A 24886-nucleotide genomic window follows, 5' to 3' on the forward strand; every position below is an offset into this window, starting at 1 on the left:
ATGATCTCCAGGGAAATTTCTGAGTGGGAGACATGTGTCAGTGTATGAATTCCATAACAAATAGAAGTGAAACCACTGAGAGCATTGTTCACATTTTTCAGTCAAGATTTGTGGGGAAGTCTATAGGAAACCAAGGTGTCAAGAATATATGGGAAAGGAGATGCAGAACCTCGAAGATGGATTTTGACTCTTCTCCCAAGCAATTCTCCCCAGCCCATTTCTCGGGTATCTGCCTCTCTGTTGCCATCACCATCATATGTTCTGGCCCTTGGCACCTCACAACCCCAGTGATCATCTCAATGGCCAACACTCTTCTCCTGGCTTTGTATTCTCAAGTCTCTCAGGACATGAGCATTTATTAAACAGCTATACTCGCCAGGTTCCGTGTACACACTCAATACCATCTCCCTCAGCACTGCTCTGGGTGCACCATTTTCCTGCTCACTTCCCATTGCCTTTTGATTAGAGCTCAGACTCCACAAGTAGTGACTAAGAGCTTGGGTTCTCTTCCCTAGCTGTGCTTTTCATGTACCTTCCAGCCTTGCATCTTTGACTCACACATTTCCTTCCCCTGGATTGTTTCTGCCTTGCCTAACCCTTGTCTTTGAAGGGACAGCTCAAAGTCAGAAATAGGAAGTTATATCTTCTGCTGAACTTCTGTAGGTCATACAGTGGTTTCAAACACTCGCGTAATGTTTTCCACAAGTGGATTGACATAGTGCTTATTTGTATATACGTCAAGGATCCAGCTACACCTTAAACTATTTATGGGCCACAAGAAGCCTATTTATACAGGGACTGAGGAGTCTTCTGGGAAAAGATTAATCCTCAGTGGAGTCAGGCCTTGGTGGGGAAGGGACAGGTGCCTATGATTCATGTTTTTCCTTTGCTAGAGCTCAAGTTCCTTCAGGAAAGATATCATGAATGATTCACCTTTTGAAGTATGTGGTGTCCTGCATAGAGTTTGACAGCAAGTGGATATTTAATAAGCATTTATGAGATAAAATAATATTTACTATTTTCTCCTTAGGGAAAATCTGACTATATGTCAGACTTTATTGCTGAATATATTAAGCTATATCCCAAAGATTTTTTCACAAGTGTGGACCTCTAGTGAGGGGTTAGTGTAGGAGGTTCACAAATCCATATCATGTCAAGAATTTTCCATAGACTGAGTAAATAAAATGCTTTATATCTACATGGCATGCTACATTTCAAATACATAAAGATACCATTGTTGTTAATTTTAAAAATCCACAAACTTATCTAAAAACCTTATAAGAATCCAGATATCTAAAAAAAAAAAAAAAAGAATCCAGATATCTTTTGCCATTACATATACCATTAGATAATAAAAGCACAACTTCTACCATATAAAGTCTGTTCCTTTTAAAAACAAATATACATACATTCAAAGGGGTTTGCATCCACTTTTGGTATATATCACATGTGTGTAACAATAGACTTACTTAGGCAGTCCTCTAGCTTGAGGGCTGGCACTATGTCCCAGGTACAGTTGAGTCTCAATTTAAAATGTATGAGCTTTTTGTTGATGTTTATTGCTTCATTTATTCTCCACAACAGCCCTCAAGGGTTGACAAGAGAGCTATTGAATTTCTCAAAATTGACAGGGGAGAAGTACATTGTGAAATATATAGGGAAGAGACAGAAATAAAACAAGAAAAGAAATACACAGTGTAATTTCAGAAAAAAAGAGAAAATAACACACTGAACAGTCCTATCAAATGCATAATTGGAATACCAAAAAGAGAGGAAAGAGGAAATAAGACTGAAGAAAGTTTGAGCAGGACAAAGGGACGATGGTGACGGTGAGGTGAGTGGATATCTTAGCTGGGATGGTGACAGGGGCTGAGAACAGAATGGCCAGAAGAAGTCAGCCAGGAGAAGTTATGAGTGAAAAGGATTTCAGAGAGAAAACACAACTGTAAGTGCCCAGAAGAATAAGACTCACCAATCAAGCCTTTTGCTTCCCCAACATTTCCCAGTCTCTTTAATCAACAAAGCACAAAGCTGATTATTAAGTGGATCCACGTGACTACCTTTAGTGGGTCCATATGACTACCTTTAGCCAATGGGCTCTGGCCAGATGTGATTTGTATCCTTTCTTGGCTACAGCATCAAAAAGCTAGCACCGGAATGTCAAACTGTTTCTTTCTTCAGGTGACAGAGCCAGAAGGTCAAAGTAGATTGAGTCACTGAGTTGCAACATGATGACAGTTGCCATCATGAAACATGCAGACTCTCAGTAAACTTTAAGAGAGAAATAAACCCTTGTGCTATTAAGTCATCATAAGCTGATCCTGACTAATATCACATAGTAAGAAGTTTGGATTTTATTCTAAATATAATAGGAAGCCATTTGAAATTTTGAGCAAGAGAGTGATGAGATCATATAAATGTTTAAGTGACCACTTTGCTGTGTGTATAGTAGATTATGGGGAGGGGAAACAGGAGAGAGCAGAGGGCCAGTTGTAAGCCTCTTGAAGTTAACCTAGGTATGAAATAATAGTAGCTTGAAATTAGTGGTCACAGTAAAGGTGGTGAATTGAATTCAGGATATATTTTGAAGATAAAATGAAAATGGATGGAAATATTCCAAGGTTTAGTGCATGGGCACCTGAGTGAAAAGACAACAGAATAGAAGGTAAGGTGGGTGGGGTGGTACTCAAGAGTTATAAAGCTGTTTGGCTTGAAGATCTCTTCCAAAGAAGAGGAAAGAAGAGGAAAGAAGAGAGAGAGAATACTTCCTAACTCCTTTTAAAAGTCAGCATAACCCTGATATCAAACCTGACAATGATATTGCAAAATACATAGATGTAAAATTCCTAAAAAAAAAAAAATTGTAAACTAAGTTCAGAAATAGGCAAAGAGGAAAATGCAACATAATAAACTTGGATTTGCTCCAGGATGCAAGGTTGTTCCAATATTCATATATCTATTAATATAATTCATTAACAAAATAAGGGAGAAAAATAACCTCAATAAATGCAGAAAATCATCTAATGCAATTCAATTTTCATCCATGATTTAAAAATTAGGAATAGAACTTATTTAATCTGAGAGGGGTATTATAAAAACCTAATAACACACATCATACTTAATGGTGAAATACTGAAAACATTTTCCCTAAGTCAAGTATGAAAGAAGGATGTCTTCATTATCCCTTCTATCCATCCCTGTCCTGGAAGTCCTACCCAGCACAATAAGCATCAAAAGATAAAGAAGGAGAGAGAGGAGGGGTGGGGAAGATATAGATTAGGAAAGAAGAAATAAAACCATTATTTACAGATAATATATTTGAATCTATGGAAAATCCTGAAGACTCTATGGATTAATGATTAGAATCGATAAGTGAATTTATCAAAATCATTGGATGGAATTTGAAGATACAAAGATCAACTATATTTCTATATGCTAGCAATAAAAAAATCAGAAAGTAAAAAAATGTTAAATGGTAGCATTTACAATAATATCACATTCAACAAATACCTAGAAATAAATCTAACAAAAGTTGTACAAGGATATCTCCATGGAAAGCTACAGAACACTATTGAAAGAAAATAAAGAGGATCAAAATAAATAAAGCGCTATACTATGTTCATGGTTTGAAAGTTAATATCATAGAGCTATCAATTATTTGTCAATATGATTCACAGGGTGAATGTAATTCTGATAAAAAAAAAAAACCAGCAGAGTTTACATTTTTGTGGAGATTAACAAACTGATCCTAAAGTTTTTATGGAATACAAAGGGAAGAGCCAAGAATAACAAAGATTTGAAGAACAAAGTTTGAAGGCCACCAGATACCAAAACTTATTATAAAGTTGCAATAATTACAACCAAGTCGTATTGCCAATGGTGGACGAACAGGCTGATGGAACAGAAGATCCGGAAACAGACCATACAGATATATGAAGATTTGGTTTATGACAAGGGAGACACTGGATACTAGTGAGGATAGGATAATTACTTCAGTAAATAGTGCTCAGTCTATTGGATATCTACTAGAAAATAAAGAATTTAATCCTTACTTCATACTATACACAAAAATCAAATCCAGATTGTCTGTAGATCTAACTGTGAAATGTAAAACAATAGAATATCTAGAAGGTAAAATAGAAGGATATCTTCAGAGGAGGAAAAGATTTCTTAAATATAACACAGAAAGGACTAATGACAGAGAAAAAGATTGATAAATTACTACACTAAAATTAAGAACATATGTCCAGGGGCACCTGGGTGGCTCAGTCAATTAAGTGTCTGACTGGAGATTTCAGCTCAGGTCATGATCTCACGGGTTGTAGGATGGAGCCCCGAGTTGGGATCCATGCTCAGTGGAAAATCTGCTTGAAATTCTCTCTGTCTGCCCCTCTTCCCACTCATGCTCACTCTCTTTCTCTCAAATAAATAAAACAAACTTAAAAAAAAAAACAACGAACATATGTTCATCAAAAGACACAATTTAAAGAAAAAAAAGAAAACTCACGAAGTGGGAGAGAATATATTTGAATATATGTAAGCAATGAAGGACTTTTAACTTGAATATTTAAGTTTTTTTGTTGTTGTTGTTTTTGTTTTTGTTTTTGTTTTTGTTTTTGTTTTAGAAGCAGGCTCCCTGCAGGGAGTCTGATGTGGGACTCAATCCCAGGACCCCAGGATCACGCCCTGAGCTGAAGGCAGACGCTTAACCACTGAGCCACCCAGGTGCCCCTTAAAGAATTTTTTTAAGTTGATAGGCAAAAGCATACAAATAGTGAAATGGGCAAGAACAATTATAGACAACTTCACAATATCTATGAAAACATGAAAAGGTACTCAACTTATTACTCTTCAGGCAAATGAAAACTAAAACCACAGTGGTATGCTGCTACATACACCCAGATGGCTAAACTATTTTTTTAAATGACAATGTCAGCAATTGGGAGGATGAGAAGCATCTAGAACTCTCACATACTGCTGGCGGAAATATGAATTAATACAATCACTTAGAGAACCGTTTGATGGTATTTACTGTAGTCGAACATACACGTACCCAATACTTGAGTAATTTCAGTCCTACATATACCCCAGAAATGTACACTTGTGTGTACCAAGAAATGCATTCAGGAATGCTGATGCCAGTACTATTCATAATCACCCCAAGCTAGAAAGCACTCCATGCCCATTAGCAGAATGGATAAATAAATTATGATATATTCATGCAACAATAATCAAGACAGCAATTTTGCAAACAGCAAAACAAATGAACAAACCATTGAGAGAGAAAGAGAGAGAGAGAGATGCCCGAGGACTCCCAGCTGTTTCAGTCCTCAGCTGTTTGAGTGTCTCCAGACTCCGCCCCACACACGAGTGAAGAAGGCTTGGAGAGGACTCTAGCTCGAGCCATTATCTGCACACGACAGCATGAGAGACTGAGTGAGAACAACCCAGCTGGGCTCACTCAAGCCCCACGTGTATCAGAAAAATAAACTACTGCAGGTTACCATTTCAGGTATGAATGTTACATGACAATAGATAATAACCACAATATGTGTTGAAGTATTTAGGGAAAAAGTAAAATAGAACGTGTTAAATTTATAAATCCACTTTAAAATATTTAAGGAAATTTAATTGACTGAGTTTGTTCAAGTCCCCCTAAAAACTACTGTTTAATGCTAGGGTCCTGAACAGAACCAGGGATTTGGAAGTTGAACTTGAAAGCTTAAGGGAAAACTAGGTTTTTAAATATCCACTTCTATAAATTGAATCTAAATGGGAAAAAACAAACAAGCAAACTTCTTGGCTAGTTGACTTCAGAGACCCTTTCAGACAGTTCAAAGAAACCACATAGTGAAAAAAAACAACTGAGCGATTTATTGAGTGGCTACTCAGTGTCACACCATGTCTGAGGTGTGTTACCTAAGTCAGCTCATTCGATGCTCACAACCACCCTGTGGGATGGTTTTCATAAATCCCAACTTTACAGGCGAGGCTCAGAGAGCCTATGTAACTTGCCCAAAATTCTGCAGTTAGTGGAGGATGGAATCAGTGCTTTTGCACTTTGGGGTGCCTTCTCCTGGAAGGACAGCTGGTGAAGGTAAATTTCCACAAGTTGCTTGGGGCCCTTGGTGTAGCTGTAGTGCCAGAGTCTTCCGTGTCTGCTCTGACCTGGCCAGTGGGCCTTCCAGTGGGTAAGACCGGGTGTGCACTCAGTGACCCTCCTGCGAGGATTAGTATGGCCAGAGAAAAAGATAGTCCGTGGATCCTTAAAGTCCGGGAGTGTGGATTGGAGCCAAGGGGGCCTGTCCCCTGGACATAGCTTGAGAGTAACTGTGGAGAGGACTTCTAGAAGCTGTGGGAAAAAAAAGAGGAAGGATTTCAGTGCTGTGTCTCCAGGTAGCTTGCCTAACTTCACAGGGTTCTTTACAGTTTTGTTTTCATTTTTTATTTTATTTACTTATTTATTTATTTATTTATTTACTTACTTACTTACTTACTTACTTACTTACTTATTCATTCATGAGAGACAGAGAGAGAGAGAGGTAGAGACATAGAGGGAGAAGCAGGCTCCTCGCAGGGAACCCAACATGGGACTGGATGCCCGGACCTGGGATCACACCCTGAGCCCAAGGCAGATGCCAACCACTGAGCCACCCAGGCGTCCCCCAATTTTATCTTCTGCTAATTCCCAACGTATTAGCTGCACCCAATGTCTGCCACGGTAGGGCCAGTCATATCTTTGAATCATTTCATGCTAGAGTATTAGGATAAACCTGCTTTGAAGTTATTTAGTCCAACCTCTCGTTTTACAAGGGAAGAGGCCAAAACATCCACGCCTGGGACTTCCTTTTTTTTTTTTTTAAGATTTTATTTATTTATTCATGAGAGACACAGAGAAAGAGGCAGAGGGAGAAGCAGGATCCCCACAGGGAGCCTGATGCGGGACTCGATCCCAGGACCCCCGGGATCATGACCTGAGCCAAAGGCAACACTCCACCGCTGAGTCACCCAGGTGCCCCTCCTGGGGCCTCCTATGAAGAATCTATGGAACTCAACTTCCTGTCTGGCACTACCGAATGAGTTGCCAAAAAATCTGTATCACAAAATGATGAGTTTAATAAGGCCCCTGTCTTTTATTTTTACAAAGACGGGGTAGGTAACTGAGGCCTGTAGAACACAAGTAGGAGAGCAACGAGCGGGCACGGGTGGCAGGCGGCTGGGCTCCCGAGGGCCGGGAGGGAGCGGCTGCCTCAGCTGAGCGCACCCAGCACGGGGCCTTGGCGGGCAGTGGTGCCACCACCCAGGGAACCCGAGGCCCCGGGGCAGCTCCTGCCAGGCCACGGTCAAGGGCACGTTTTCCGCTCCAGGAATCTTTCCAGGGGTCCTGTGAGAAGAGTTGTGACCAAACTGCCAGCTACAAACGGACGTCAGAGCCCCCAGAGAGAGACACGGAGCGTGGCGGGTAGAGTGTGAACCGGGTGAACGGAGTGTGAAACTGTTGTCTCCTCTGAGCCAATAAAGGACACAGGTGAGGGACTGGCCAGTTCTTGGGTCCTCGGGGACTGAGGAGCTCGTCACGTGTGTTTTCTTTGGGTCACCACCTTTTTGCTGACCCTTTTGTTCTTAGGGGCCTCTGCCACTTGCTGCCTCCCCTGGAAAGCCAGACTGGGGGAAATAAGAGGGAAAATCAAGGGACGCCTGGGTGGCGCAGCGGTTTAGCGCCTGCCTTTGGCTCAGGGCCTGATCCTGGAGACCCGGGATCGAGTCCCACATCGGGCTCCGTGCATGGAGCCTGCTTCTCCCTCTGCCTGTGTCTCTGCCTCTCTCTCTCTCTCTCTGTCTCTCATAAATAAATAAGTAGAATCTTAAAAAAAAGAAAAAAGAAGGAAAATCATGTACCTCTGACAGAGGGAGAGGGAGATTGCCAAACCATTCCACACACAATAGGATATTGAAATTCCTTACACATCCATCCAGCACTTTACAGATTACAAACTACCTTTATATTCGTTATCTCAACTACTCCTCACAGCAACCTGCCAAGGGAGACAGAGGCTACCTGTCTACCTATGAGTAGGTATGAATTATCTATGAGACCATTAGTCCCGTTCTGCAGATGAGAAACTGGTCCTTATGGTGGTTAAGTGGCAGAACCAGAGTCCGACCTCAGAAGCACAGAATCATAGCATCACAGAGTTAGAAGGCACCTTCACAGCAGTAACCCAGGGCATCCTTCTCTCAGAGCCTGAATCACCTTATAAGGTTTCTGAGATTTCCTCTTCTTCTTGCTTGGCCTCTTCCAATGGTGAGAAACTCACAATTCTTTGAGGCAACCCATTATTAACACTGAGCAAAGCCCTTCTCCTTGTGACATTCAGCTCTTAAGTCATCTCTGCCCTCGAGAACTGTACCAAAGGAAGGCAAATTCTAATTCCCCTTCTTTTTGAAATTTGGGGTTATCACTCTTGCTCATCTCTTCCAGGTTAAATACCTGCACTTCTTTCTCCTGTTACTCATGATGGTTCATGATGTAGTTACTGGGTACAGTGCCTGAAATATATAGTAGATACTCAAATGTCTGTTGAATTGGTTCTCTGGCCCTTGGTCCTGTGCTCCTTCCCTGACCACAGTTACCCCCATGTTGTAATCTGTTTCTCATTTGCTTGTTTATTTAAATAATAGGGAGAAAGACACCATCATATGGTTTCTACTTTCGAATCACAGAGTTTTCAGAATAATTTGAAAACATAATCAAAACTGTCCAGATTTCAAACAGCTTTTAATTAATTTGCGCTAACAAGACTTGTTCTCTGACTTAATTGCTCATTAGAGAGTTGAATTCACTGAGCATCTCCTGTACATAAGACGCCACACGGAGCACTGTGGAGAGTGTCCATGTAATTAAAACCTGTAGTGGAGGCCGGGTTAATGTGAGGTCTGACTGGAAGACCCTGCAGGAGTGTATCATGCAGTAGTGCTGTTTTGCCCATTAAAAGAAGCAGCATTCAATTTTAGGCACCACCAGATGAAAAGCCAGGCTCTGTCTTCCAAAGACAGTTCCAGTGGAAGCCCTGACTATTTTTAGCTGGTTTCGGTGTGAGAAACAAGCACCCGTGTCAAAGTGCTGAAGCTGTGTCATTCTCAATGAGGCAGGATGCAGCCAGCTTCGTGCCTCTTACATAAGCGCTGTGCCAGGACGAACAGCAAACAATCCTGGTAACTCAAGAGCCAGGGAACAGAGGGTGAGTCGTGCCCTGCGTGTATAAAGGAAACCAGAGTCAATGGCTCCCCATCGCAAGGGACTATGCTTACTCATTAAAGTAATAACCCTAGAAGGGTTTTGATGGCAAATAAGTCAAACCAAGCACCCAAACACACAATTCCAGACAAGGCTCTCTGGTTTAAATTATCCCACTATCACAGACTGGATTGAAAGCCATTTGAAATTTGTACAACTTGATCAGGTTTTCAAGTCGTTCCCAAAACTCTGTGGTTTGGAAGTATATGTTTTTCCCATTCTATTACCTAAATAAACAAATGTTTAAAAACCTACTCTCTTTATATCGCCAGTGCTAATACTTTAGAAATGGAGTGATATTAGCCCTTTTCTCCTCTTGAGGTTCACAAAAAGCTGCATTTGCAAAGGGGTATTTCATATGATAGTCTTAAGGGCAGAGGAGCTTCGAAATTGAGTGGTGACCTCCCTTCACACAGAACATCTGCTCTGTCATCACATGGGAGGTGATAGAGTCTTGACAGGTACAGCATGGAGGGGACTTCGAGTCAAGTAGGACCCTCCATTCAGCAAGGAGGAGGACAGCCCTGAGTCAAAAGAGAAATTGTAGTGAAATATGGCAGATGGTTCTTACTGGAGGACACTTGGATGCCCTGGAGCCTGTGCCCATAATACTACTGACTGTGCTTTCTCTTTTCCTCTTCAGAAGAACTCATCCATGGCCTTCTTACATAAACCCAAGGAGACCTTTGGGGGCCAGTTGGTCCAACACACTCAAACGAAGAAAGTGAGATTTGGCGAGGTTGTGTGGTTTGCAAAAAAAATAGCAGACCCAGACGTAGAAGGCAGGACTGCAGCACCCAGTTTGGCCCTCTTTCTTGTTTATCATGCTGCCTCCTGATGTCTGGGAAGATTCACGCAGTGAATGTGTAGCTGCCCACAGCTGGGCGTTTTCACCCCTTCACTTGAGTGGTTTTATCTACAGGTGGAGGGAGAGGTACCGATCTCAGAAGAGTATGGGTTAAAGACCGAGGTGGGGGTGCAGGGTAGTTTAGGAGGGAGAATAGACAGAGCGAGGCAGGAAAGTGGGGATAAAAAGGAAAAGAAGGTACTAGAGCAATACATGAAGAATAAAATGGGGGACGTGTAAGGAACAAATACAGAGAGGAGAAATTGCCTGAGAAGAAGAAGAAAAGGACTTTTTTCTAATTATGAGCAGCAAACTGAGGCAACCCAGGACCGAAAAGAAGTCAGAAAGAGGGAAGAAAGAAGAGCAAATGGAGCCAGGGAAAGAGAAGGAAACAGGGAGATCGTGAGAACCCCAGGAGCTGCGTGGGCTGAGTGTGTACAAGCAGGTAGGCTGGACCGAGACGGGGTCCGCGGGGTGAAACCCATAAGTGTGGATGGGGGGCCTAGTGGGACGGTGGGAAGGGCGCCATCAGAGTGGCCGGTGCAAACGGGGGAACTCAGCACGTGATCGCAGGTCCTGGGTAGATCCATGGAATTAGTCCAGAAGCCCCCCAACTCTGCTTCTAGGGACCCGGGGACTATAGGAGACGACAGATTGCGAGTCTATAAAGCAAGCATTCTCACCTTTTATCACCCGCCCCCCGCCTCTGTCATTTCCACGACTTGTTTGACAAAATCTACAGACATTCACTCGTTCACCTCGTGTCCCCTGGAAACCTTCCTCACTGGGCTAGCTTCTTGAAAGGTGTGTCAGCACTTCCCAAAGGACCATGGGTCCCTTAGGCCCCTGTGCCACACACGCACTTGGAATTGCCTCCCCAGTTGGCAACGGTGGGATTTTCCTTAGGAAAAGCCAGGCCCCACCATGGCTGGGTGGAGTCCCAGAGGAGAAGGTCACAGCGCTGTGAGAGCAACCAGGGGGAAGGTGAGAGCAGTTTCCCAGAACTACTCAGTACAGCCTTTCTAGGACATTCTCCTGAGCTGTGAGGGAAATCCTGCCCTTCCTTTTTATGTTTTTTAACTTTTTTAAAAAAGATCTTATTTATTTATTTATTCATGAGAGACACCGAGGGAGAGGCAGAGACACTGGCAGAGGGAGAAGCAGGCTCCATGCAGGGAGCCCGATGCGGGACTCGACCCTAGGACCCCAGGATCACCCCTTGGGCTGAAGGCAGCCGCTCAACCCTTGAGCCACGCAGGGCTCCCAAATCCTGCCTGCCCTTCCTGTTAGGCCCTCCCACATGGTGCCCATCCACCTCACACAGGTGTGTGGTTTGTGAGGGGAAAACCAGGCGGCCGTGTGACCCGTATGATCAGAGTGACCAAGCAGCACCCAGTCCTCTGGCTGAACAAGAAGCGTACTCTCCGCTGGGCAAGAGGACAGCAAGGTGGGCGATTTGCCTCCCGGGGTCATCAGCCTGTATCACAAGCCCCTTAGAAGGATATGATTTTAACAGAGATCGCTGCCAATCCCAGCTACAGAGCGGCTGCTTTCCAGAAGCTACCTTTAGGCTCGCAAGAAACTGAACCCATAGGAGTTAGAACCGTGTGAGCTTTCTTCCCCTTTAGACACAGGCTACAAACGGACTCCCCTTGAGCCCTAGCGAGCTAGGCCTTGACTGCTCACACACTGGCGACCAATTTAGTGACCATTTGCTTGCTCAACATGTCACCCAGCCCCCTTTCCAAAGTGCGAGGACACTTAATAAAAAAGGCGTTTTTAAAAGGATCCCCCTCATGCCTTGCATGCACCTGGATGGAGCTCCCCCTGCAAGGTTGAGTTAGGCCACCGAGGGGACGGGCTTCACGTGGGGGTTTTGCCCTTGCAATGGGAGGCCTCTGAGGGGACAGGCTCCATGTAGGGGTTTTGCCCTTGCAATGGGAGGCCTCTGAGGGGACAGGCTCCATGTAGGGGTTTTGCCCTTGCAATGGGAGGCCTCCAAGAGGACAGGCTCCACGTGAGGGCTTTGCCCTTGCAATGGGAGGCCTCTGAGGGGCCGGGCTCCATGTAGGTGTTTTGCCCTGGCAATGGGAGGCCTCCGAAGGGACAGGCTCCGTGTGAGGGCTTTGCCCTTGCAATGGGAGGGCTCTGAGGGGCCAGGCTCCACGTGAGGGTTTTGCCCTGGCAATGGGAGGCCTCTGAGGGGACAGGCTCCATTAGGGGTTTTGCCCTTGAAGTGGGAGGCCTCTATGTAGGAGTTTTGCCCTGGCAATGGGAGGCTTCTGGAGGCCAGACTCCAGGTGGGGGTTTTGACCTTGCAATGGGAGGCCTCCACGTGGGGGTTGCCCTGGCAATGGGAGGCCTCCTCCACCTAGGGGTTTTGCCCTGGCAATGGGAGGCCTCTATGTAGGGGTTTTGCCCTGGCAATGGGAGGCCTCCGGGGGGACAGGCTCCACTGGGGGTTATGCCCTTGCAGTGGGAGGCCTCCGGAGGCCAGACTCCAGGTGGGGGTTTTGCCCTGGCAATGGGAGGCCTCCACGTAGGGGTTTTGCTCTTGCAATGGGAGGCCTCCGGGGGGACAGGCTCCACGTGGGGGTTGCCCTTGCAATGGGAGGCCTCCCCGTGGGGGTTGCCCTGGCAATGGGAGGCCTCCCCGTGGGGGCTGCCCTGCAAGGCGGGCTCGGGCCCAGGCGGCCGCTGCCTGCCGAGTACTTACGCGGGCTGGCGAGGCGGCGGGGGGCGCCCGGGGGCGGCCCTCACCTCATGTACTCCCCGTCACTCCTATAATCCATGAACGATTCTGATCCCGACACCTCCTCAAAATCCTCCAGCACCAGACTGGCGGAGTCCTCCCCCAGGAGGCCGCTGTCGGGCCTGGCCCCGGCGCGGGGCGGGGGCGCGGGCGGGGGCGCGGGCGGGGGCGCTCCGCGGGCCCGGGGCTCCCCGGGGGCCTTCTCGGCCTCGGGCCCGGCGTCGGCGGCCGCGGGCCCCAGCACGTGGTAGAGGCTGGGCAGACGGATGTCAAAGCGCAGCCCGAACTTGGCGAAGAGCTTGTCGTTGAGGGCGTAGAGCTTCTCGGAGATGTCGTAGCCCAGCAGGGCCGAGAAGAGCTGGCAGGTGTACCGCTCTTTGGTCAGAAGAAGGTGGAGGCTCTTCCGCGGCCAGGAGATGTAGCTACAGGGGGTCTCCGCCGTCAGAGTGACCTGAGGGCCCGGAGGAGAGAGCGGAGGCCTCATTAGCACCCCCTTAGACAGGCAGGGGCTCTGCAAACAGCTGCACTTGCGGGGAAGAAGCCGTGGGAGCCGCGCCCTGGCCTGGCCTGGCCTGGAGGGGGTCACATCCTGAAGGGGACCTTGCCCCTGCCCTGGCTCCAGCCCCCGCTCTTTGGCCTCACTCCCTGGAGCTGCAGCTTCACACCCAGTCTCCTCAGCTCTCACATTTCTTATTTCTCTCTCTTTTTTTTTTTTTTTTTTTTTGGCGATTGCATTGATTTATTCATGAGAGACACACACACACACAGAGGGGCAGAGACACAGGCCGAGGGAGAAGCAGGCTCCATGCAGGGAGCCCGATGTGGGACTCCATCCCGGGACCCCAGGATCATGCCCTGGGCCAAGGGCAGAGGCTCAACCGCTGAGCCCCCCAGGCGCCCCTCAGCTCCACATTCTGTGGTCCCAAAGCTGACCCCCTTCAGGGCCGAGGGAAGTTCTGAGCCTGTCGTGAGAGCAACGGGGGCCTCCTCCGGCTCTGAAGCTAGGCTGCATGCTGATGACAGTTTGTTTTGAGAATCAAGAAGGGTAATATATTGCAGGAGGGATTAAGAAAGAGTTGGAAAGCGTCTCAGTCAGAGGAGAGCTCCTGACCAGGCACGCCAAGCTTCGTCACCTGGCCTGGAATTCAGGCCCAGGAAGCTGCTCTGGACTCGGCCATGACAATAACCAGGGAGATGTGACGGCTAAAGTCAGAAGAAGGGCGGAGAGGAAGAGGTGCTTTTAAGAGCACAGAGTCGAGGATGCCCCACTTTCCATTTATTTAGGCACCGAGGGATTTCTGAGCGCTCACTACGCACCCACCATGCAAAGCTAAATTACACTTGTGGGGTAGGTAGGTAATGTGTGCCTGGCATGTAGCAGGTGCTTGATAAACCCTTCTTAAAACAATGATGAGTGGTAAAGCTAGTGTTGAACTAGAAACATGCCTAGGATAGTGAAGGAATAGGGTGTAGAATCACACAATTTTTAATAATAGGATTGGCCACAGTATTTTTTAAAACTGTTTTAAAAAAATTTTATTTATTTATTTATTTATTTATTTATTTATTTATTTGAGAGAGAGAGAGAGAGAGCACAAGCAGGGTTGAGGGGGCGGGCAGAGGGAGAGGAAGAAGCAGGCTCCCCACTGAGCAGGGAGCCTGACACCGGTCTGGATCCCAGGACCCCAAGATCATGACCTGAGGTGAAGTCAGACGGTGAAGAATCGACTGAGCCACCCAGGCGCCCCACAGCCACAATACTTTAAAAATGAGAAGGCCAGCAGGGCTCACGATGAAGGTTTGTGAATGGAGACGGTGGAGATGATGGTGAGGGTGACGGCAGCTAACATTTATTAGGAGGTGACTGTGTGCCAGGCCTGGTGTTCAATTCTTCGTGTGGATTTTCTAACTAAAGGTCGGGTTGACTTCCAACCGTCCTTTATCAGAGATCTTCCATAGTGCTTTGAATTCCTGCCTTGTGTCCCGGAGCCCCACTCCTCTTCTCTCCTCTCTCCTTCTGCAGTACCCCTCGTCCACTTTCTCCGCTCATTTCCTCCTCTCTGCTTCTCGCCCCCTACTCGGTAGCACCAAAGTCAGGCCCCTCAATTACTTCATCAAGGCTGGGATCTGGCTTCAAGTTCCAGCGTCCCCCCTTGACCAGCTGTGTGGCATCGGACAAATCACTTAGTCTCTCGGGACACCCTGCCTCAGGACAAAACCTGCTGAAAGTAATGCTCACAATCTGCCCGTTCCTAGCAGCTCAGTGAGGAGGTGTCACTGGGCGCCGGGCCCCCGCTGCAGGTGCACCTAATAGTAATTCCCAAACAAGAAATCAGAGTCCTGACTCTGAGGCGGATGGACGTCAGAGCCACTCTGGACGTAACCAGGGTCCTTGACACCAAACACAAAGACCTTGGGCATGCTTATGAACGTGATCTTAACTTCTTCCGCCTTAGAATAGATCAGAATCCATTTTCTTCACCCCCCTTCCCTGGCTAGCTACCACCTCATTAGTTTACCCCCTTTCTCAGCAAAACGCCAGGGAAAGAGTTGCCCGTACGTGGTGTCTCCAACTCCTCTCCTCTTGCTATCTCGGAAACCAACAAGGCTTTGCCCCTCGCGGGCCACACACACTGCTCCTGGTGTGGTCACCGGTGACCTCTAAGCTGTGATGTGATGCCAGTTTTCCTGGTCAATCCTGCTGATTCTCCTTCCTCTATGATACACTTTCTCTTCTTGGCTCGCAGGGTACCCCACTCTCCTGGGACGATCACCTGGCCTCTCCTTGAGGCTTCCTTTGTCCTCCAGCTTCTACACACTAGAGTATCCCAGGATCGGTCCATTCTAAAACCCTTTCTCTCTCTAAACTCACTCACTCAGCGATCTCATCTGATCCAATGGCTTTCAATAACACCTGTGTGCCAAAACTTCCAAATCTGTATCTCAGCCCCACACTACATCCCTTAATTTTAGACAGATATTCAACTGCCTGGGCAGCATCTCTGTTGCAATGTCCATAGATGACGCGAATCTAATATATCCAAACAGGAACTTCCTCTCTTCCCCCCAAACCGATTGGACTTGCAGGCTCCCTTATTTCAGTTGATAGCAGCTCCATCTTTCCACTTGCTCAGACCAAAAGCCTTAGAGGCTTCTTTGGTCCTCTTTCTCTCCCACACACTACATCCAAAGCCTTAGGCAATCCTTTCTGCTCTATTTAAGAAATTTATGTACCAGCCCTACCTGATCTGGTTCCTCATCCATCTTTGACTTACTCTCCTGCTATTCTCTTCCCTTCCTCTCTCTGTTCCAGCCACACTGGCCTCCTTTCTGCACCTCAAACATGCTAGTCTCTCCTGGTACAGGGCTTTGGCACTGGCTCTTCCTGTCTGATATGCTCTGCCTTCAGCTTCTCAGACCTCACACTATCACCTCCCCCAGGTGTTTGCTCAAGTGTCACCTGCTCAACACAATCTCTATGCCACCTTCTTAAAAACTGCAGCTAGGACCTGGTGGCTCAGTGGTTGAGCGTCTGCCTTTGGCTCAGGGTGTGTTCCTGGGGTCCTGGGATCGGGTCCTGCATCCGGCTCCCCACAGGGAGTCCGCTTCTCCCTCTGCCTGTGTCTCTGCCTCTCTCTCTGTGTCTCTCTCATGAATAAATTAAAATAAAATAGCAACTAGGCCTTCCTTATACCACTCTATTTTTTTACTAGCCCTCATTATCTTTTAACATATTACTTAATTATTCATTATGCCTATGTCTTATTTTTTATCTCCTCTACTAGAATGCGAATTGAACAAAGGCAGGGAACTTCCTCTGTACTGTTCACTGATACGTCCCAAGCATCTTTAACAGTGCCTAGTATACACTCAGTAAACATTACTTGAATGAATGAATGAATAAGTCAAGTAAAGACTACAAATCTTACATGCTGCAAAACAACTGACTGTCACTTTCTCAGGTCCTCTATACAATTCTTCCTCAAAGGTCTTCAGGAAACCTGCATATTGCCTGGTTCCCACATATAGACGCATATGTCTATAGTAAAGTATTGACAACCTTTCTCTCTAATTCTCATTTCAGAGGCTGGTGAAATGGATTAAATGATGTAACATATGGAAAGAGGACTTGTGTCCAGTAAGGCACAGGCTAAATTGGAGACATCATGATGATTTCTGTGTGATGCTTCCTCTGCTATGTTCCCGGTGACTAAGGAGAGGGCCCCAGTGCTGAATACTCCATAAATTCTTATTTAATTGGATCGCTGAGAGGTATGATGGAACATTGACTCATTGGTGGTAAACACGATGAGAATTAAGATTTAGACAGTCACTGTGGATTGTCCTTTTAGTCCTCAAAGACTGTAATCCCAAAAGGCAAGGACAGGGTGAACCTGACATTTACAAAGAGGAAATGAGACTTTATACAGCCAATAGCGAACGTGTGGATCTCATTGCTCCCAAAGGAGGTGCTCACTAAAAATATAAATGGGAGGACTATGACAGTAGCTACATTCCAGGCTGAGAGGCCATCTGGGGTTATAGCCCCTCCTTTTAAGCAGAGCTTAGAGGAGGACACCCGGCTTATCCACCACCTGTTCCTTGGCGTCAGTGTCAGAAACAGAGCCTGGTCTGGCTGGCTCAGGACCTGACTCGGCCCTCCTGGAGGTTAATAGAGGCCTGAAAGAGTTCTCATAGAGAACTGCTGGGCTGGTTTGAGAGGGTGGGTGCATGTTTGGAGTAAGAGGAACATGATCAGTGGAGGTCAATGGCTGGTAGCCGGGCAGTGGGATCGGGATTGCCTCTCAGGGTCTGTTCTCATAGAGCTGGGAGTTAGGGTGGAGCAGAAACAGGCCCAGCCAGGTGGCCCAGCCATGTGTCTATTCTGGGGTTAGCTCATATGCTAGCTTGAGGGACTCCCCCAATAGAAGCAGTAGAAATCACATGGAACCCAGTACTAGCAAACTATCTGGACAGGGGAGTCCCTGTAACGGTGTGTGTGTGTGTGTGTGTGTGTGTGTGTGTGTCTGTGTACTCCACTCTACTGGTGACCTGCTCATTTTAAAAAAGAACAGAACAGAAATAGTAGAGCCAGACAACTTCACTTTGCCACTTTCTAGCTGAAGACTTTGGGCCAAGTGCTTGATGTTTCAGAGCCTCAATTTTCTTATCTGTTAAATGGGGTATTAATAATATCCAATCCAGAGGGTTGTTTTGAGAATCAATAAGGCAGTATAATATTTAGTGCCTGACATATACTAGCCATTCAGGAAACGAGAGCTACAAAGCAGGGAACCAAGGTTTGAAGGATTGGCAGAGAGAAGAGCAGGGACCAAGCAACCAGGCCCCTACCTTGGAGCATGTCGGTGAACGCCTCATAGAGTTCTCTGAGACACCAACTGCCCACTGCCAAGCCAGTTCAGCAAACCCTTATTAAACACCTACTGTGTTCAGGGTACTGTCTTTTGGAGCCTGAGAATAGAGAGGAGAGGAAGCCCAGATTTCTACCTCAAAGGCTTGGGAAAGGAAACCAGGGCATCAGAGCAGAGAGCTATCTGTGCACCAGTCAGCAGAAGTAAAAGGAATGGGAAGCCACACAGCCAGGAGCATGAAGCTGTGGGAATAGAGGCTGATGAGGTCAATCTGGGCAGGCTTCAGAGGAAGTAAGATGCCACTGCCTCATTTAGATGGGGGAAGTGCATTTCAGATAGAAGGTCCGGTAGGGGCCAGCCATGGCCGGTGCAAAGACAATTGGGATGTGTTTAGGGAAGTGCTGGGGGTTCCATTCCGTGTAGCTGGTATGAACAAAAACTGTGAAGGAGGAAGAGGTTGGAGATGTGGCTGGATATCACTAACGGTCTTAGGTTACTCTCTAAGGAGTGTGGATTTTTATTTGGTGGTTGCTGGGGTCACTGGGGTCTTCTGGATATGCTCCGCCTATTAGGGTTAGTCCCTCTCTGCCCCAGCCCACCTCTGCCAGCAGCCCAGGCACTCTTTCCCCAGAAAGAGAGCACTCCCACCACCAGCATCACACAGGCAGCGGTTCAAAGAACAGACGTGAGTGGGGAAAGTGGAGGGGGGCATATTATTGGGTGGCAGTGCCGCCCCAGGCTCCCTATTACCTGAAACACTCCCTCCTCAGAGGGCCGCAGCGATTCCCACTCGGGAGAGTCCATGAACTGGTAAGGAAAGATGTAGTGCAGGAACTGCCCGTCCTGGCTCACACGAACCCTGGCAAAAGGAGAGAAGAGACCATGTGGAAAGAGGGAAGTGGTTACCCAAATCCTCTTCAGTCTAAATTCCATATTTTAAAATGGAAAATGATGGGATCCCTGGGTGGCTCAGTAGTTTAGCGCCTGCCTTTGGCCCAGGGCATGATCCTGGAGCCCCGGATTCGAGTCCCACGTCGGGCTCCTTGCATGGAGCCTGCTTCTCCCTCTGCCTGTGTCTCTGCCTCTCTCTGTCTCTCTCATGAATAAATAAATAAAATCTTTTAATAAAATAAAATGGAAAAGTATTAGGATCCAATAAGGGCTTTTCCCTCCTCCCCCCAGAAAACTCAGCTTCAACCTCTCTCAAGGGTTGAGTTATACAGCAAAGGAGGTGTCTCTGCCAAACAAAGGGAGGCAGATAAAAAGATCTCAGAGGCACACTCAGTGGGAAGGAGCTATTGTTCCTTTTTTTTTTTTTTTTCCTGGAGCTTTACTGAGTAAATAAATACGCATGGAGTACCTCCCGTGTTCCTGGAGGTCTAGAAAAACAGAGCTGGGTATGATCTGATCCTTGCCTTTAAGGATTTCACAATTTAGTGGAAATCACAGGCACGTACATAACTGGCTGTAAGTCAATGTGTGCTGTTGTGGAACAGGAGACTAGAGGAGGGACAGAGCTTGGTTCCCTTCGAGCGGCAGATTTCTCAAAGATGACATGAGCTGACTTTTGAAAAACGAATAGGATGTTGGGAAGCCAATAAAGATGGGCATAGATGGAGAGCTGGGAAATGCGGTACGGTCACCTGTTTACCCATCGCTGCTCTTCCTCTTCGTCCACGGCACTAGAGTTTTGGGAGGGCTTGCAGCTGCGCGGCTAGACTGCATTTCCCTGTGGCCCCTGCAGCTAGGTATAGCCACGTGAAAAAGCTCTGGCCAAATGGGGTATTAGCCTCCAAATCTGGCTCCTGATGACTACGTGCATGCATACAAATTACCAGAGACCATCACCGATTAATAAGCTATTGCCTTTTATCTGACAACCTAAAGATGGAAGACAGAAGGGGATGTGGCTCTCAAGCCAAGCCAAGGATGTGTCAGCCCATGGTCTCTAATGGCAGAAGCAAGCTTGCTCCTACAAGACCAGGTAACATATAGAGGTAGCCGGCAGCACTTCCCTGAGTAATTAACGGGCACAAGAGAAAATTAAGTGCTGTGCTCTCCTACCTCAGGGTCTCCACATCGTCTGTCCCTCTAGCTAGACCTCGTCCCAATCTCCACTTTCTCCTCAGGTCTCAGCTTAAATGTTCCTTCTTCCAGGAAGTTCCATCTGACTTCCCCCCAAAAAGTTAGCTCCCCCAGGTACAAGCTGTCAGGACACTTGGCATTTCTCCTTGGAAATATGTCTTTGAGCCACCACTACGTCAAACATTAATTATTGATTTTCTTGACAGACAGTGGGAACAGTATTTTTCATATTTTAAAAAATCACCGAATCCTTAGTCCCTTGCACTTTTAATAAATATATTTGGAAGGAAATCCCTGGGTGGCTCAGGGGTTGAGTGCCTGCCTTCGGCCCAGAGCGTGATCCTGGAGTCTTGGGATTGAGTCCCACGTCGGGCTCCCTGCATGGAACCTGCTTCTCCCTCTGCCTGTGTCTCTGCCTCTCTCTCTCTCTCTCTCTCTCTCTGTCTCTCATGAATAAATAAATAAATAATATTTAAATATATATATATATATATATATATTTGGAAGGGGAGGGGCACCTAGGTGGCTCAGTGGGTGAGCATCTGCCTTCAGCTCAGGGTGTGATCTTGGGGTCCGGGGATCAAGTTCTGCATCAGGCTCCCCACGGGGAGCCTGCTTCTCCCTCTGCCTGTGTCTCTGCCTCTCTCTGTGTCTCTCATGAATAAATAAGTAAAATCTTTAAAAATATATATTTTTGGAAGGGGAGAAGTGAGAAAGGAAGGTAGGAATGAGGGAGAAAGGAGAGAAGAAAGGAACATTGAACAGATGAAATCACTTGTGTCACCATAAAAGGGGAGCAACATCTCAAGAAAAAGCTTCTCATACACAGGAAGAGACACGACAAGAGAGAGTGAGGCTGCTGCTGGATACACTCAGTTCTCGGGCAAGGGGTCTGATCACTCCAGCAAACTACTAGGAGTGACATCATTTAAAGTACAACATCTAATGAGCCCACGTGGCTCCCTGAAGCCATTGAAATTGGTATACTGTGCCCTTTATCATGGAAGTCTCTTCTTTCTTCTCGATCCCCTGGACAAGTACTTTCCCCTACATGAAGAGCTTAGTGAGGTGCGAGCTCAGGAGGCTGTGCACGAGACAATTCTGTATGAGAGAAGCTCACCAACAGTAAGCCCAGCTTAACCGGGTGATAAACTTTGGGGAAGTCACTTGGCCTTTCTGAGTCCTAAGAGGGACTAGTCGCATGTATTAAAACAGAAAGGGCATCTGAGGTTTCAGCAAAGAGCTCCAGATAAGAGCCTGCACATGATATGGGGAGGTCTGCACCGGAAGCCCCTATCCCTACCTTCCCCCCCTTCCCCCCACACAGAGCTCTTGTTCACAGCTTGGAGGTGTTTGGTCTATAACCAGCCCAAGCTGCAGTGATTCTCCTTTAAAACTGGAGCCTGGTCATAGACAGGAAGCCTTTTCTCCCAGCTCCAATTGAGCAAAGTTGAGACAAGATGACATTGAAAGATAACAAATAAAACTCTCACTCCAAACCTTGAAAAGCAAGAAAAAAAATTGTCTAATTTCTGACTCGGGTTCTGGATGCCAAGTATAGTAGGAAAAGCCACACTGAGGGGGCAAGCCCACCTCCCCCTCATAGGGAAGCGGTGTGATACAGGTTCATGGCAAATCCATCATATAAAAAAAAGATGGTCAAATAATACAATAGTCGTAATACGCTTCCATAAACGTACACCATACAAGTGCTGTGGGCCTTTCTCCCTCCTGACTCAGTGACCTCCTTTGAACAGAGGAGCTCCGAGCAGCACACACCATCCTGGATCTCCTGAATGAGAACGTTTCTTAAATTGTCTTTATTTTAACCATGGAACTGTCGGTGGCAAACATTTTGGCAACAGTCATAATGTACCTGTACTTACACATGTATTTATTTACAAGTAATTGCATTTGCTTATACTTCAGTTTATTCATAGATGAAATGAAATGTCTCCCCGCAAAATCTCATGGATCATTCAATCCGGGACTCTGAGTCCAAACAAAATCACATGTACACCTAATACTTTTGATTCTACGCAGCAGTACGACACAAGCACACGCTGTTACTATTGGTAGCCATTGTAGTTCCATCATTATCATTCCGAAACTTTGTGTTTTCCCACTATGTGGTTGGCAGTCTTATCTGGTTCCCCCCCACCCCCCGGCCCCCTGCCACCCCCTTGGAATCAGAGCCTTCTGATAAGATTACTATCTTTTCTATCACCTTCTCCTGGTCTCAAAAAAGCAGGGAAGGAAACTGAGGACAAAGCTTTCGAAATACTTTGCTTGCTTTCACAGAGGCAGCCCAAGTGTATCAGGTTAAGTAATTTAATGTTGGATGCTCAGCCCCATATGTAAGCCCCACGAGGGTAATATTTCAAAGATTCCACAACTGCCTACCAAAGGTACAGCATGGAGCCCCATGGTATTTGTTCAGAGGATGCCAGCCAACGGCCAGCACTCGCGTATAGGCTGATGGGGCATACTCTAATCCTTACGAAGGCCACTTCTGCTAATTTCCGCTGTCACCCATCCTAAAAGACCACTTCTGCTAATTTCTGCTGTCAGCTAGGTATCTGCACCAAATTCTCAGTGAGACATGTGTGGGCACCACTACTCTTCCCTCACTGTGTGGTCCTCAGATTTATAGTACTTGATCACTGGTCTGGAAGAATCTCAACACAACAAATGGGAATGGAAAAGTGGACAAGGAATATTCTCTCTCTCCACCTGGTTGTATACTAAGTGGCTTTCCCACAGAGTTTATATAGGATATCCTCAACATAATTGGGGCTGTTTCCTTGATGCCCTGGCAAGGAACAGCTGCTGTTCCCTTCACATAGTTGGCCCTTAGGAAATCCTGAATACATACAGAAGGAGAAAACCAGCCTTATTGAAATATTCAATTTGTCAAAGCTCCCCGAGACACTGTGGCAGCTTACGCAATGACCTGCTGGTGCGTGTAATACACGTGTGTGTGCACTCATTTTAGACCCAGGCTTAAGAAACCCTCACCCCACACTTCCCAGGACCAAGTGCACACACAGTCTTTCCTGCCAACGGAGAAGATGCCTCATGATCTTGTTTCCTCTTGGGAAATGCTGAGAAAGAGGAACCAAGCCCCTGCTTCGAAAAATCTGTTTCTGTTTGTTTGACTTGCCACATCCGTCCCTCAGTGGAAGGGGCCTCAGAATGGAAAGGGACACAGTAGGAAATGAGAAGCACGGGCGGAGGGGGGATGCTGAGCAGCGACAGAGTAGCTTACCGGCCAGAGAGTAGCAGGGACAGGCGGTTGATGGGCGTCTCGCCCTCCACAGCGTACGTCTGCTCAGTGGCCAGAGTCAAGACCCGCTCCTCGCAGCAGCGAACAATCTCCTTGTACACCTGCAGAGGCACCTGCAGGGGTAGACACAGGGTCTTGTAGAGGACATCGAACTCCTCGGGGAGGGTGTTCTTGCGCAGGCGGTAGGCCAGGTGCGCCAGCTGGAGCACGCAGGCCACTGCCAGCAGGAAGCTCCAGAGGACGATGTCCAGGCCGCAGGCATCAAACCAGCCCCACATCAGGCAGCACACGTAGCCCGTGCCCAGGAAGCCAAAGAGGTAGAAGCATCCATACACCCCGCTGCCCCCCATGAAGCCCAGGAGCAAGAAGCAGTTGGCCAGGTGGAAGACGGCCCCTTCCAGGTCCCGCTTCCAGCCAAGGCACGCGGGGCCCTGCCACGGGGCCTGGCCCGCGGGGCTGCTGTGGGCGCTCATCCTCGGGGCTCGGAGCCTCCCGGGCCCTGAGGCTGTCCCCGCGGAGCAAACTGGCAAAACCGGATTAATCTGTCCTCCCAGGGGTCTTGTCACGTGCGGCTTCTGGCCCCCAGGGCCGCCTGTCCTGAGAGGAATGCTTCGGGCAGCTTGGGGAGTAACCTGCAGAGCACGGGACCCTCCATGCAGGATCTCAGGGCTGCCTTCCCCTCCCGCTGTCCCGCAGCAAGGCCCCGGCCCTCTCGGGGAGCTCTGGCGCGCGTCCCCGGCTGCAGGTCTCTCCGGACGGTCCTCGCATTTGGCTCTGGGCAGAAACCCGAATTGTCCTGAGGCAGAGACAGGACGGCGGGGCGACCGCTTGGGCAGGAGGGGTAAAGGGCCCGTCCTGCTGCCCGTTGTCCCCAGAGTGAGGAGAGCCCAGCCTGGAGGCACACTTGTGTTCCATTTGGAATGCGTCTCTCTTGGCACCGGGAGGGAGGGTGACCCCAGACGGATACCATGTTTGGAATTGGAATCCAAGAGGTACTGGCGGCGAGAGAAAACAGGCCAGGCTCGCGGCAGGCTGGCAGAGCGCTTCACGCATCTCCCCTGGGGACAAGGGTGAGGCCGGCAGGGGAGGACAGAGGAACAGTCAGCGCAGGACTTACCACCGCTTCTCCGGCAGGGCCGCCGGGCTCGGTGGGGAGGGCTAGGGGCTCTCCTGAGGCGGGACGCATCGAAGTAGGAAAGTATGGGACTATTACCAGAAAAAATCCTAACAGTGAGAACTGGAAAAC

At 47.6% G+C, this 24886-nt stretch overlaps 1 protein-coding gene across 2 annotated transcripts; it reads right to left on the reverse strand.

The window, feature by feature from the left end:
- Positions 1 to 1172: 1172 nt before the first annotated feature.
- On the reverse strand, positions 1173 to 24631 carry POPDC2 (popeye domain containing 2). Of its 2 annotated transcripts, XM_025476374.3 has the most exons (4): positions 23623 to 24631; positions 19020 to 19128; positions 12906 to 13348; positions 1173 to 6352 (listed from the first exon to the last, which is right to left on the reverse strand). In XM_025476374.3, exons 1-4 carry the CDS (start codon positions 24111 to 24113, stop codon positions 6346 to 6348), a joined length of 1050 nt encoding a protein of 349 aa, XP_025332159.1. In that variant the 5' UTR covers positions 24114 to 24631; the 3' UTR covers positions 1173 to 6345. The 2 variants fall into 2 exon arrangements, with proteins under 2 accessions (XP_025332159.1, XP_048961512.1); XM_049105555.1 differs by lacking the exon at positions 1173 to 6352 and having other exon boundaries at positions 12867 to 13348.
- Between the last annotated feature and the right edge of the window lie 255 nt (positions 24632 to 24886).

This window comes from Canis lupus, chromosome 33, assembly GCF_003254725.2.
Source record: "Canis lupus dingo isolate Sandy chromosome 33, ASM325472v2, whole genome shotgun sequence".
Taxonomy (NCBI): domain Eukaryota; kingdom Metazoa; phylum Chordata; class Mammalia; order Carnivora; family Canidae; genus Canis; species Canis lupus.

Bases quoted from the DNA above. Each gene is read 5' to 3' on its own strand.
- POPDC2 (XM_025476374.3), bottom strand. From the start codon at position 24,113: ATGAGCGCCCACAGCAGCCCCGCGGGCCAGGCCCCGTGGCAGGGCCCC. The intron at 19,129-23,622 runs GTAAGCTACTCT...TCCTTTTGCCAG, and splicing joins TCCCTGCTACTCTCTGGCCG to GGTTCGTGTGAGCCAGGACG. The intron at 13,349-19,019 runs GTAATAGGGAGC...CCGGGCCCTCAG, and splicing joins CTGAGGAGGGAGTGTTTCAG to GTCACTCTGACGGCGGAGAC.